At 39.4% G+C, this 13,887-nt stretch overlaps 1 protein-coding gene across 4 annotated transcripts in view; it reads right to left on the reverse strand.

Annotated features, from left to right (window-relative positions):
- Positions 1 to 13,887, reverse strand: part of STK38L (serine/threonine kinase 38 like) — an 82,142-nt gene that overhangs the window by 14,543 nt on the left and 53,712 nt on the right. For 2 of the 4 annotated variants that reach the window (XM_060166676.1, XM_060166675.1), the window contains 4 exons: positions 12,387 to 12,531; positions 8,712 to 8,763; positions 3,367 to 3,489; positions 3,023 to 3,106 (listed from right to left, as the gene is read on the reverse strand). In XM_060166676.1, coding sequence (XP_060022659.1) covers positions 3,023 to 3,106; positions 3,367 to 3,489; positions 8,712 to 8,763; positions 12,387 to 12,520 — 393 coding nt within the window. In that variant the 5' untranslated portion in view covers positions 12,521 to 12,531. Of the gene's footprint in view, positions 1 to 3,022; positions 3,107 to 3,366; positions 3,490 to 8,711; positions 8,764 to 12,386; positions 12,532 to 13,449; positions 13,480 to 13,887 lie in introns of those variants that run through there. The other 2 variants (XM_060166678.1, XM_060166679.1) reach the window with 2 other exon arrangements.

The following is a 13,887-nucleotide window of genomic DNA, read 5'->3' on the forward strand; positions in this document are numbered from 1 at the left end:
TTATTTGCACTCAGGAGGAACCTGGCACGCCAGATCAACCACCCTGCGTTTGTTCCTACTTTCTCTGCTTTTCCTCCCTGTCGTAATGTCCCAGCTCCTATCAAAGATCAACTTCTCTGTCATCTGTGTACTCCCGTAATTATCTGCCTTCTCTCTCCTGCACCTTCAATTTTTCTCTCTCTAATGGATTCTTCCAATCAGCAGTGCCTTAACAACAACAACAAAGAAACCAACATTCTTTACCAAACTGTTCTTTGTTCCGCTTTAAGTGAAAGACTTATCTATACTCACGTTCTCTACTTCTTTCCCACTGTTCCACTTAGGCACTCCAATCCACTGGAGCTGTCCTTCCCAAGTTATTCAGAATCTCCAACAGTGACACCCAGTGGCCTGTCTTCCTCTTGCCCCCTCTCTTAGCAGCCTTCAACATACGTGACCATTCACCTTCTCCTTTGAACGCTTCCTTCTGCTGGCTCCCGTAACACCATGTTCTCCTAGGGTCTCCCTTAACTGAGCAGATGTCCCCTCTTAGTCTCCTTTCCTGGATTCTCCTCTGCCTAGTGTTCCCTAAGGGCTTGGATCCAGGCCCTCTTGTCTTCGCTGTATTTGTTCCCTAGGCAACTTCATCTGTCCCATTACTTTAAATACTATCAATTTATTGATTACTTCTAAATTATATTTCTTTTTTAAAAATTTATTCATTTATTTATTTATTTATTTTTGGCTGCGTTGGGTCTTCCTTGCTGCGCGCAGGCTTTCTCTAGTTGCGGTGAGCGGGGGCTCCTCTTCGTTGCAGTGTGTGGGCTTCTCATTGCGGTGGCTTCTCTTGTTGCAGAGCACGGACTCTAGGCGCACGGGCTTCAGTAGTTGTGGCTCGTGGGCTCTAGAGCGCAGGCTCAGTAGTTGTGGCGCTCGGGCTTAGTTGCTCCGTGGCATGTGGCATCTTCCTGGACCAGGGCTCGAACCCATGTCCCCTGCATTGGCAGGCGGATTCTTAACCACTGTGCCACTGGGGAAATCCCTAAATTATATTTCTAGTCAAACTTCTCCCCATATTCTAGCCAACTGTCAACATAATTATCTCTACTTGGATATCCAACAGGGAGCTCAAACTTAATATGCCACAAAGAGAACACTTGATTCCCAGTGTCTCCAAACCTGTTCCTTCCTCAGTCTTTCCTACATTAGAAACTGACAGCATCCCATTCCCAAGTAAAACTCTAGGTATTATCCTTGATCCCTCCCTCCCTTTTCACTCCCCTTACCTCTCCTCTCACCCCCCCAACATAGAGTATGTCACAGAAAATCCTGCTGGCTCTTCCACGGAAACAATCTGTTTGACTTTTTTCCCCTTTGCTGTTGTATAAGCCACAGTCACATCCTGGCTGGAATCGCTACACAGTCTCCCAAGTGTTCTCCCTGCTTCAACTCTTGTTAGTCCTTCCAGCAAGCAAAGGGATTGATTCATCTTTGTAAAACATCCATCAGACATGACGCTTCTCTGTTTAAGCAGAACATGGCTTCCCACTGCATTCGGAGTAAGACCCACATGGCCTGCAAAGCTGTGTGATCTGGTCCCTGCCTCCCTCTCCCCCTTCATCTCCAACCACTCTTCCCCTCACTGAATTCAGCCGCAGTGGCTTCTTGCCGCCTCTGAGCAGGGCAAGATTATGCTTGCCACAGGGCCTCTGCATTTGCACCCTGGATCTTTGTTCTACCAGATCCTCAGATCTCATACTTTTTAATTATTCAGTCTCTCGTCAATATTCCCTTCTCAGAGAACCTTCCCTCATCTCCTTCTTCCTCCTAAAGCCAGGTCATCTGCATCACTTTATCCTTTTGTAAAATCTGTCTTCATACTACTCATCAGAAATGACTATTTCAAATAGCTGTCTGCCCATTTTCCCCATGTCAGTGAACAAGAATCAGGCTTCTCCTGTTAATCACTGTACTCCCAGAACGTAGAATAATATTTGACACATCATAGGCACGTAATAAATACTTGTTGAATAAATGGAATAGAAATAAAGTGAAACAGTACAGTGAAAATTAAAGTGGGCCATATTTAAATAAAAATCAACATCATACTGCTATAATAACAAAGTAAGCTGTAGGTGGGACTAGAGACTGAAATCAAGCATTAGGTACAGAGAGGTACCATCTCTCTCTGTACCCTTGTTGAGTCCTTCACTAGCATATATATGTTCACTTAGAGTTCACCCAGACTGGAGATACAGGTGAATGCATTAAATAATACTATTGATGTTTCCAGATTTATGGCCGCCCCATAAACTGCATCAAGTCACAGGAAACATGGCGAGAGCCCAGGAGTACAAAACTGGAGTGGTTACAGATTTTGGAAATATGTAAAATCAGCAAATTCTCAAGAGACTGGTTTGCTTATTTGATAGGTGACAGGGACTGAGAGAGCTGAGAACTGTCCTTTATTTTCACTGAATTCAGAGAAGAAGGTATTCTGTTACAGACTGAATGTTTTTGTCCTTCCTGAAAATTCCTACGGTGATGTGCTAACTCCCAGTGTGACTGGGTTTGGAGACGGGCCTCTAAGAAGGTACTGAAGGTTAGTGAGGTCGTAAGGGGCAGGGCTAGTGTTCTCGTATGAAGAGACCCCAGAGAGTCACTCTCCCCTCTCTGTGCACACACCAAGGAGAGGCTATGTGGGGACCTGGTGAGAAGGCGGCCGTCTGCAAGCCAGGAAGAGCGCTCTCACCAGCAACCAAACCCTGCTTGCTCTTGGACTTCCAGCCTCCAGAACTGTGAGAAAAGAAACTGTTGTTTAAGCCATCCAGTCTGTGGTATTTTGTTAGACATGTAAATCAGATCATGAATTTGGAAGAAATCTGAACTATAAGAATTGAGAAACAACGAAGCAGGCTACCAAAAGTCTACAGATGATATAGTAAGATGTGTAGGTTTCTTTCTAAAAGTCCCAGTTTTAGCACTTGCTCTAACACCTAGTCAGTGGACACCCCTTTGGCTACGTGTGTTAGAGAGCTCATACCTGCTCTTTTTCAAGCATATCAGCTTTTCTCAATATCTTCATTGCATAGATATGGCCTGTATCTTTCTTCTGGACCAGCCGCACCTAGAATGTAAAAATTCATATCACAAATGTCAAACAATCACTACTTTTTGTTTCGGAGTGAAAGGTAGGCTCCTTTAAAGAAAGCAGTGTTGTAGTTTGCTGTTGCTGGTATTTTAGAAATTCTATTAAAATTAAGCTATTTTAATACACATTTTAATATATTACACTACTTTAATACATATTAAAACTATTTTAATACATATTCTGAACTATCTTAAGATGCACATGTTCAACAGCAGTGACTTAAAAAAGAAGCACACCTCTCCGAATGCTCCTCTTCCTATAACTTTCAGAGACTCAAAGTCATCCAAGCCAAGTCTGGTCCGCTTGAGCCGTAAGAACTCTGTTTCCTTGCGAGCATGTTGTGATCGGCGTAACTTTTTCTATTAAAAAAGGACAGTTTAAAAGGATGATTTTAAAATCAGATTATTTCAAAGGAAGCCTATAGTATTAAAAGATGAGATACATTATAATGAGGGTAATGTATCTAAATATTATATACTGGTGCTAAAACTTATTTACCAACGTTGAATATTTATTAGGCGTGGAAAAAATAAAATAATCTGAAAAAACCATTTTAAAATTTTTAACGATTGATAAATCTTTATTCTTGAGGCAGACTCCATTAAATATTCCATCTTAACTAGTTCACATATTCTTTCATTTTTATGCTAAATTAATTCAAAAACAAAAATTAAACTTTAGGAAATGCTAATAGTATTCTGATATTGATTTTTTACTGTCAAGAAATCTACTTTGCTTCAATTCCCTAATTTCCAAGGTTGGTCTGTCACAACTACTGAGACTTCTGACACCGAAATAACACAACAGCAGTATTTCCATACAGATTTATTTATGGTAGAACTTATTCTTGGGCAGATTTTTAATAAAGTGCTTGAGACTTGTCACACAACTTCTTGAAAATATGAAATTGCAACAAAAAAATAATTACACAAAGTATCCTTTAAAATATCCAAGTCAAGAATTTCATAATTCATTCTCCAAAGATTACAAAAAATACTATTAATAAGAAACATTATGAAATACCTGAAGGTTACACTTGGAATGGGCATTTATTTAACTGTTCTAAACCTCATTTTTCCCCTCACCAAACAAAATTCTCTTTTTTTGACATACAATTATGTCAAATTACCTCTCCTAGTAGAGGTCACGTAGAATGGGTAACGAACAAAATCAGGGAAAAAATTAAACCCCGGTTCATCTTCAACTGAACCCTATCAAGCTTTCAGTGGTTCAGGTCTGAGGAGAAAATAAGTCAAAATGACTGAAACTGTTCAGAAACATTGCTCCTAAATGCAGTACAAGATATAACCACTGAGTAGCCCCTTCCTACCCCTGTGTACATCTGTTTCCAAAAGGGTAAGGTGAACTATTAATTAGAAATATGCAAGCATGGGCTTCCCTGGTGGCGCAGTGGTTAAGAATCCGCCTTACAATGCAGGGAAGACGGGTTCGAGCCCTGGTCCAGGAAGATCCCACATGCCGCGGAACAGCTAAGCCCGTGTGCCACAACTACTGAGCCTAAGCGCTAGAGCCCGCTGAGGCACAACTACTGAACCCACGTGCCACAACTACTGAAGCCCACGCGCCTAGAGCCCATGCTCCGCAACAAGAGAAGCCACTGCAATGAGAAGCCTGCGCACCGCAACAAAGAGTAGCTCTCGCTCGCCGCAACTAGAGAAAGCCCACGCACAGCAACGAAGACCCAACGCAGCCAAAAATAAATTAATTTATTTATTTAAAAAAAAAGAAAGAAATATGCAAGTATGTATCATTAATGCAACAGAATTCTGATACTTCTAACAAAGTTAATCTAAGAGGATAAAATTAGGAAATATGTCTTCAATCTAAATATCTTTAAACAGCTAAGTAAAGTCACATCAATGGTGAAAACAGTGAAGACCTCCTTTGTTTAAAAATGCCTTTTGAATAATAACGTTGAAAAATGAATTATTAGTAAAACAAAAGGAGAGCTCAAAAGTAGCTTTTCAACTATATATCTAATTAAAAAAAGGCCACATGGTGGCACTATACCACCATCTTTCAAAACAGCACAAGCCCTTTTTAAAATTACATAAATGAACAAATATAAGAATTTTGAAAGGCATTCTGGATTTATGACTTTATGGATTATAAAACAGTGTGCAGTTGGATGTAGTTCAGAAACTGGTCTAATCTGAATGGAAAAGATGACCTCATCACACAGCTTCATAAATTATGCTCAAAATCGACAGACAAGAGAAACAGCCAAAGAAAATAATGCTTATTAGTATTTGATAGGTTGTGTAGTGCAGTAAGTAAATGATGTTTATGTAGTTTTGGGGACAGCTATTAAATGGCAAAAAGGGAGATCACAGTGTATGGAATATATAATCCTACAAAAAAGGGAAATCACCTACAACATTGTTATAGTACTTTAAAAAAAAAATCTATCCATGATATTAAGAGTCAGTGTTGTAGTCCAGAGAGAGCTGAAACAAGTTCACATTAAACTACAAAAAAAAAAAAATCGATGAAAAATCATTAATACATCTGCTCACAACCTGTGTAGATTAAGTCACCTTGAAAAACAAGTAACATTTTTGAGGTAATCACATTCTTTCCTCTCCAAAGACAACAACAAAAATCTGTGGACAAACTTAACATCTCATGGCTCTCTTGCAGCTTAAACTTGCCCAGTTTGGTTTTCCATTAGAGTAAATAATATTCCATGTTCGATGGGATTTTAAGTGAGATGAAACTAGAAGTACGCCATTTTCTTTTTTTTCTCCATTCCTTTTCAAATTGGCGTTCTTCAAACTCTTAATCTGTAGGGTGCTCAGTTTTTGTAGAAGACAGTGTACACAGAAGTTTTAAGATAAGAAAGGGGTCAGCTAAGAACTTCATCTCAGTATAAATGCTTTTTAAGGCCACGTTATATATGGTTGAGTTTTCACAAATTATTTCACAAATAACTTTCTATTACAGAATGGATTAAGGATGAATTTATTTTTATAAAACAATTTTACTTTGAAAAGACCCACCCCACATAAAGATAGTTCCAAAATACTGTACATTAGATTGAGAGACCATGTCTATTTTATAGAATGTGACAGCCTGGGACCTAGTATGGGGCCTAACAAGAAGCATTTGTGGAATTCAAATACCTTTACCAAAAATTTTAGATGTTTTATAAATGGTTATAATGGGCCAATGAGCATTTTTAGGGGTAAAATCACCTCACATTTTCTACAAGTTATTTAAGGAGAAACAAAGAAAACAGCTCTAGATGTACTTAGTACTTCCTGGTGTGAACCAGAGATTACGAGCCAGAAGCTACAAGCTGTACTCAACTCACAGATGCATTTGATTTGGGCCCCCAAGTTGTTTTTTTTTGTTTTTTTTGTGTGGTACGCGGGCCTCTCACTGTTGTGGCCTCTCCCGTTGCGGAGCACAGGCTCCAGACGCGCAGGCGCAGCGGCCATGGCTCACGGGCCCAGCCGCTCCGCGGCATGCGGGATCCTCTCGGCCCGGGGCACGAACCCGCGTCCCCTGCATCGGCAGGCGGACTCCCAACCACTGTGCCACCAGGGAAGCCCACCCCAAGTTGTCTTTAAATCACTCTAATGACTTGCCAATATTTTAAAAAGCGAGTGTTTTCTCAAAAGTCCAGATTTCCAGCTTCTCTTGAAAAATAGGAACTTGGCCTCACTGGGCCAACGGTGCAGCCCCCTTGGGTGGGCAGCAAGCAGCTCTGGGACCGGTCAGTTCCTATCAAGGCGCCAGTCACTGGGCGACAGGTATAATCGGGCTGGTGCTCTTGTTCTCTTTCAGTAAAGTGAAAAGTGGTATGTCTTTATCAAAAGATAAACTGTGAGGAGGGAATCTTTTACAACAAGGCAAAAAAAGAATCTATTTCTTCGTGGAAATGAAAAAAAAATAAGAGTTGAATATGCAAAGTATGTTAGATCAAAAGAATATAACCTCTAAGACGTCACTATGAAACAAGCGTGGCCAGCTTTTCTCATTTATGTTTACCTGCTTGGCCCTTGGACATCTGCTTTCATACAGCTGTTCATTATTAAAGTTCAATAGTCTTCGTATATTCATTATTTTGTACATACCTCTTAACGATCATGTAAATTCTACCTATTTCTTTAAGATTCAAATCAATTGTTACTTCTTCCATGAAACGTTTTCTGATCCCCTGAATTAGGGGAAAAAAATCTCCATATTTTCAAAGTTTGCCACATTCTATCGTGTGTACATATTTTTACACACACACGTAATCTTTCCTTCCAATCTGTAAACTCTTCAGGGAGAGATCCATTGTCCATTTGTTCATTTATTCACCAAATATTTATTTTCGCCCTCTGACAGCCCTGGAGATGTAAGGAGTTTCTACTCTGGGAAGATGGTATTTTAAGGCTGCCACAGGGACAGGAACAGAGCTCTGTCCCAGTGGACATGATGCCTAAAGTGAGATGGAAAGAGTCTTGAAGAATAATGAGACTCAGGCAGGAGGAAGGAAGAGTTCCAAGCAGCAAAATAAAGCACGGGAAAAGGTCCACAGGCAAGAGCGTGGAAATGAAAGTAATTTGACATTGTTGGTCAGCCTGGCAGCAGGGTGACAAAAGATGAGGCTAGAGACAGGGAAGCAGAGGCCAAATCATAAAGGGCCTTGTACACCCATGTTAAAGAGTTAGCCTTATCCCAAGAGTACTTGGGAGCCAGTGAAGGGTATTAAGCAAAAGAGTGACATGGTCAAATCTGGTTTTTGACAGATAACCCTGGTTGAAGTGTGTAGAAAAACTGGGAGTGGGAATGTGGCTGAGAATGGAGGAAGAGAGACCAGTTGGGGGCAGTGATTCTTCAGGTGAAATACACGGTAGTTTAAACCACTGGGTTCATGGCACCAGACTAGTGAACTGGGTGGTTTTAAGAAATATTTAGGAAAAATGTAAGGAAATTTGGCAACTGATCAGTTATTCTTGAAGCCCTCTTTTCTTATTCCTCACACTAGATACTATTCACTGAATATATATATGTTCTTGGAATTAAAAAAAAAAAAAAGCTGCCCCCTTTCAAAGATTTCCATCACAGCAACAAAGGAAGAAGCCCACGTTCAAATAGGAAACCCACATTATCTAAGTTATAAAATCATCTGATACCATTACAAGAAAAAGTCACTGGGGTTGCTTTCATACAGTAGTTTTTCCCCCTTTTATTGAGATATAATTGATATGTAACATTGTGTAAGTTTAAGGTATACAATGTGATGATTTTGTTTTTTTCTTTTTTGGCCATGCCGCCCGGCTTGGGCTTGCGGGATCTTAGTTCCCCTGACCAGCGATCGAACCCGGACCCCCTGCAGTGGAAGTGTGGTGTCCTAACCACTGGACCACCAGGGAAGTCCCTACAATGTGATGATTTGATACAGGTATATACTGTACATTGTGAAATGATGACCACAATAAAGTTAGTTAGCACATCCATTACCTCACATAACTATTTTTTTTGTAGTGAGAGCATTTAAGATTTAGCAACTTTCAATTATATAAGAGAGTACTGTTAACTAGAGTCATAGTAATTATAGCTTACATACCTCTTCATCTGCTAATCCTTCTTCTTCCATAGCCACTTCTAATTTCTTCTGCCTTTTCAAAAAAAATTATTCAAATTTTAATATGTACCTAAGTATTCCCATTTAAGAAATGTACATTTATTTTTTCAAGTTTACACTCAGTTTGCCATGCTAAAAAAATCTTTCAAGTTGAATCAAAATAATCACTAAGAATAGTGACTAATATTTATAAACATATATGCACATATAAATATTTCTTTCTCAAAATATAAATACAGTCCAGAATTGGCTGCCTCATACTAGCCAAATGAATAATTTACTTCTAAAGCTGCCTAAATGAATCGTTAGCAAAGGTGACTCATGTTCTGATACAGAAAGCTCTGTTATCTAGTGTTCAAATCTCCAAAATCATTAACATTTATCAGAGTTTATACTAGATGTATAAAAAGGTAACTACAGTGACTAAAAGTAAAAATTTTTAAGGTGGACATCCCTGTGCTCGAACCTTGGTTTTAACGCTTATTAGCTAAAGGAGCTTGTCTAAGTGCTTCACTGAAACACTAAACTTGATTTTCCTAATTAATCACAGAAAGATGTTCAGTGCAATTAAGTGTATTTTATTCTAATTCTTGGAAAATTGGAAAGTCATATACGTACATTAAAAAATAACCCATTAACTACCAGAACATTTGCTTTTCTAGGTATAGCCAAGTTCAGTTCTTCAATATTTTAAAATGCACCCTTAAAGTTACTTAAGCTACAGGTGAGGGGGGTGATGGATGAAATAACTAGTAACCAGAGAGATAGCTGTGGTACACATTTTGCAACTCATTTCCAAGTGACTATTAGTATTTTATTTCCATGGTATTGCTCTTTTTCCTAAAGATAAACCTGGGAGAGCTCGTCCTAATTAGTTTTGGAGCATCTCAGATAAAGACTAACTTTCAAGGATTTATCCAAATGGGTATAAGGGCTGAGGATTAAAACCATCATACAAATCTTTTGGCATTTGTTGTTTATGACAATATGTCCAAAGATAAGCTCTTTCCTAAACCACTGTTAAGATCCTTTTTATTTCTTATGGAAAATTCATAACAAAAATACCTAAAGCCTGTTCATAAATCAGCACCTAAAAGTATATCCTCCACTGACTTTCTCAATTCTAGTAATAAGCACCTACCCTGATGCTAATCACACTGATTTTTATCTTTTTTTACACATTATTCACCCAAGCCCAACCCTTCCAATGGACTAAGTTCCTAATGCTGGATTCTGTGCCTGCCATCAGGCACCTCCGGGCGCCACAGAGCTGCTTGTTGAATGATTTGAGTTTTCTTCTCTGCAGGAAGAATCCAAAGAGTAAGAGGACCATTAACCCAGGAGGACTATCAATATACGAACAACTTTATTCTTCTGGCAAATCCCTACTGTCCCCTTTCCTCAGTCCTTGCTAAAGCTAATATTTCAGTAAATTATCCCTCCTTCTAGGGAGACATGCAATAACTTCTATCCATTTCCATACCTAAATGAGAAGACCCAAGGACTTCTCTTGTACCTTTCTAAAAATAGCTTTCCTTCTAAAATGACCTTATGCTTTGTTCTGATTGGTACTTTATTTGACTTATGCATTTATCCAGTTAATTAAGCCTTAAAAATTCATCCATGTTTCTTAAAGTATTAGCTTCTAGAAAATAGCTGACTATTTAATTTGACTTCCATGGCACCACCATGCTTTTTTTTAAATAACAGTAGATACTTTTATTCCTATTTTCCTTTGTTTGGGAACAGAGGGCAAAACTGAATTATTTTAAGGTTTCAGCAATAAAAGACAATGAACCTTTAAAATTCTGATGAATAACTTGAGTGACTGTCGAAAAAATACAGGTCTTTCCTTCCTTGGTTCTTTTACTTTATTCAGTCTCCCTTGATGATCTGCTCACTTCCAGAGACTTCCATTACATTTACAATGAGTATTTCTTACATGTTTGGATTTATTTCTAACTTATGGTGTGGTTTCTACTTGTGCCTGCCTTTTGGTATTTCAGTTTTTCTTTTTCCCTTGGCTTCTTCTGAACTTATTTTTCCCCCATCCATTTTTTTTTCCTTCTATTAGTTTGAAAGTTACAAACTCTATTTTTATTCTTTTAGTGGCTACCCTAGAAATTACATGTACACTTAATTTGTCAAAGCTTTAAATTAACCAATCTTTACCCCTTTCTGTGTTGTATCCCTATCCTTAGAGACACACTGATCTCTAAGAACAATTTAATTCCACTTACTTCCCTCTTGACTGACAGTCTACTGCAGGAAAATATTTTTTTTAATACATGTGACATTATCATTATTGTTGATTTTTCTTACACATTAGCCACATATTTACATTTAGATCTTCTGAATGCAATCACTTTCCTTCTGCCTAAGTCGAATCTTTTGGAATTTCTGCTGATGGCAATCTCTTAGTTCTCTTTCCTCTCTTCCTTTAGGAAATTTGATCAAAGATACGTTTGCTCTCCTCACTATTCTCCACGTTTCTTAGCTCTCTTTTATATTTCCTTACTCTAAGTTGACTTCCGAATAGTTACTTAAGTTTCATTTTCTAGTTCTAATTCTCTCCCCAGCCACGTCTAATCTGTAGTTGGACCTGCCCAAAATTATGTGCAAAACCAGATTCTTCCCCTCGAGTTCTGTTCACTAAGTTGTACCACTTTCAGAGCCAGCGTGGACTACTTTCTCTCACATTCCATATTTGGGTAGTTGCCGTGTTTTTTCTGTCTTTCTCACTCAGTTCTTCCCTGTTGTTGTCATAATCCTAAAGCAAGCCTCCCTTCCACTGGCCTGGACTACAGTGCTAGCCTTTCCTGTTTCTGATTCCTCCTCCCACAGTCCACTCTGTACATCACAACTAAAGTAATCTTCCAGAGAAACACCTGTGATCATTTAAATCTGTTCAAAAGTTTTCAAGGCTCTTTACTACCAGGAAAATAGCTCCATTACAAAGCATCCAAGGCTCTCAGGAAACGGTAAAAATCCAGCTTGAGTTAAACTGCACAGTGCCTGACCTGGCAGTAAAGGTGCTTTCTTCTGTCTCTGATACCCTTCCTCCTGCTCCTTAACCTCTTTCTTCTCCCTTTTATGTATATATAAATAGTACTCTTCCTTAGGAGCTCTGTTTAAATGCCACCACCATTTATGAAGCCTTCCCAGTTGCCTTAGTCAAAAACAATCTCCCCCTTCTTTGCCCTTCTCAAAGGGCATACTTTTCACCCTTTCATGTAATATTCATGTGCATTATCTCCCTTACTATAAGTTTCCTGAAGGCAAAATAACGTCATTCATTCTTTTTATAATTCTCCCATTTCCACTGATATACACACAACACTACAAAAGTTTCTGGATTAAAGGCAGTCATTAAGTAGCCCTCTAAAAGAGAGTATATAAAAAAAGAAAGTATAAAGATATACCATAATTTCATGGTTAGAAACGTTTTGTTTAAAACATCAATTGACATGTGATATAAGTATATGGGTGCCCAGGACAGGACACTATTCTGTGAAAATAAAACAAGGAACCAGGTATACTGTCAGCATACAGGGACCCACAATATTTATATTATTCATGGACAACATGCTTACACCCCACTTGTGGTATAACAGCTTATTTAACTACACGGAAAATTTTGACCAGCCTTTACTATACCTGGTTTCTCTCTCTTCATGCTGTAAAATGAGGTTGCTGTAAAAATTCTCCAGCGTGAGCTTGGCCACAGTCACTCTTTCCCGGGTATGGTTGCTCATAGGAAAGGTGGTTGTGGTCCCTGCCGTCATTGCCATAGTAACAGAAACTAGAACAACACAGAGACACAAATTACTCAATAGAAAGAAAACTTTCTATCCCTTTTAACAAACTCTAGAAATGGTTTCATTTCTACTAGTCAACAACATTTTACCCTAACAGTTAAGACGTTCAAATGAAACTCAAATCCCTGTAGGAACCAGGCAGGAAACAAAAATGTATGAATCAAGCCAGGTGACAACATGGAAGTTTTATGGCTTTTCCTGAACAATGTTTGTCTACTTAAAGCCAACTTTTAAAAACCACTGAGCCAGCCAAACAAAGTGCTGGTTTAAAGAAGATAATGTGGGGACTTCCTTGGCGGTCCAGTGGTTAAGACTCCGCACTTCCACTGTAGGGGGCACGGGTTCGATCCCTGGTCGGGAACTAAGATCCCACATGCCACATGGTGTGGCCAAAAAAAGAAAAAAAAAAGATAATGTGGACAATTAGACAAGATAAGGAATGTAAGACTGAACTCTGGTGGCTGCTATAGGTGGGCACTGACCCTAAGAGACTTGCCTACCATAGTCCACATCTAGACCCCCAAAAACCCCCACAAAAAACAAACAAACAAAAAACCTAGAATGGTTCCATACATTAAAGATGTTTTTGCTTATCTGGACGGGAATCATAACAGACTATCTTGAGGAGATCCAGATTGCCAGGGTGACCATCCAACGTTGCATTCTTAGCCGAAAAGTATTCTTCCAAATCTGCCACCTATTTCCCAACACCTACCTCTCCTTAACTACATAAAGACACAGAGCCCTGGATATCGACCTCAACTGGGATATACTCCAGGGATAGTGGAATGAACCAAAGACCTTTCTTGTTCTTCATGTGAAACAAGTCAAATACAGGTTGAAAGTAAACAGTTTAACTATGGCAAACTCCCAGTTCCACTGTTGTCTTAGTGGGTTTATACCTCCATTTACTGCTTCAGCCTCATTATGTCGATTATTTTAACATCATAAACTTGTTCCTCTGCTGACTACTATAAATCTTTTCTTTTTTTTGCGGTACGCGGGCCTCTCACCGCTGCGGCCCCTCCCGTTGCGGAGCACAGGCTCCGGACGCGCAGGCTCAGCGGCCATGGCTCACGGGCCCAGCTGCTCCGCGGCATGTGGGATCTTCCCGGACCGGGGCACGAACCCGTGTCCCCCGCATCGGCGGGCGGACTCCCAACCACTGCGCCACCAGGGAAGCCCCTATAAATCTTTTTATAACAAGAAGCTGATGACATTACTTGTTTAAATTGTTCATGGCACGTACAGAAAGTCAAATTAGCTTAGCAAGATAAACAAAGACAACCCACAAACACGGAGTGCTGGTATCTAACAGAAACTTGATGAGAGTTTATTCA

The sequence above is a fragment of the Lagenorhynchus albirostris genome, chromosome 11 (assembly GCF_949774975.1).
Source record: "Lagenorhynchus albirostris chromosome 11, mLagAlb1.1, whole genome shotgun sequence".
Taxonomy (NCBI): domain Eukaryota; kingdom Metazoa; phylum Chordata; class Mammalia; order Artiodactyla; family Delphinidae; genus Lagenorhynchus; species Lagenorhynchus albirostris.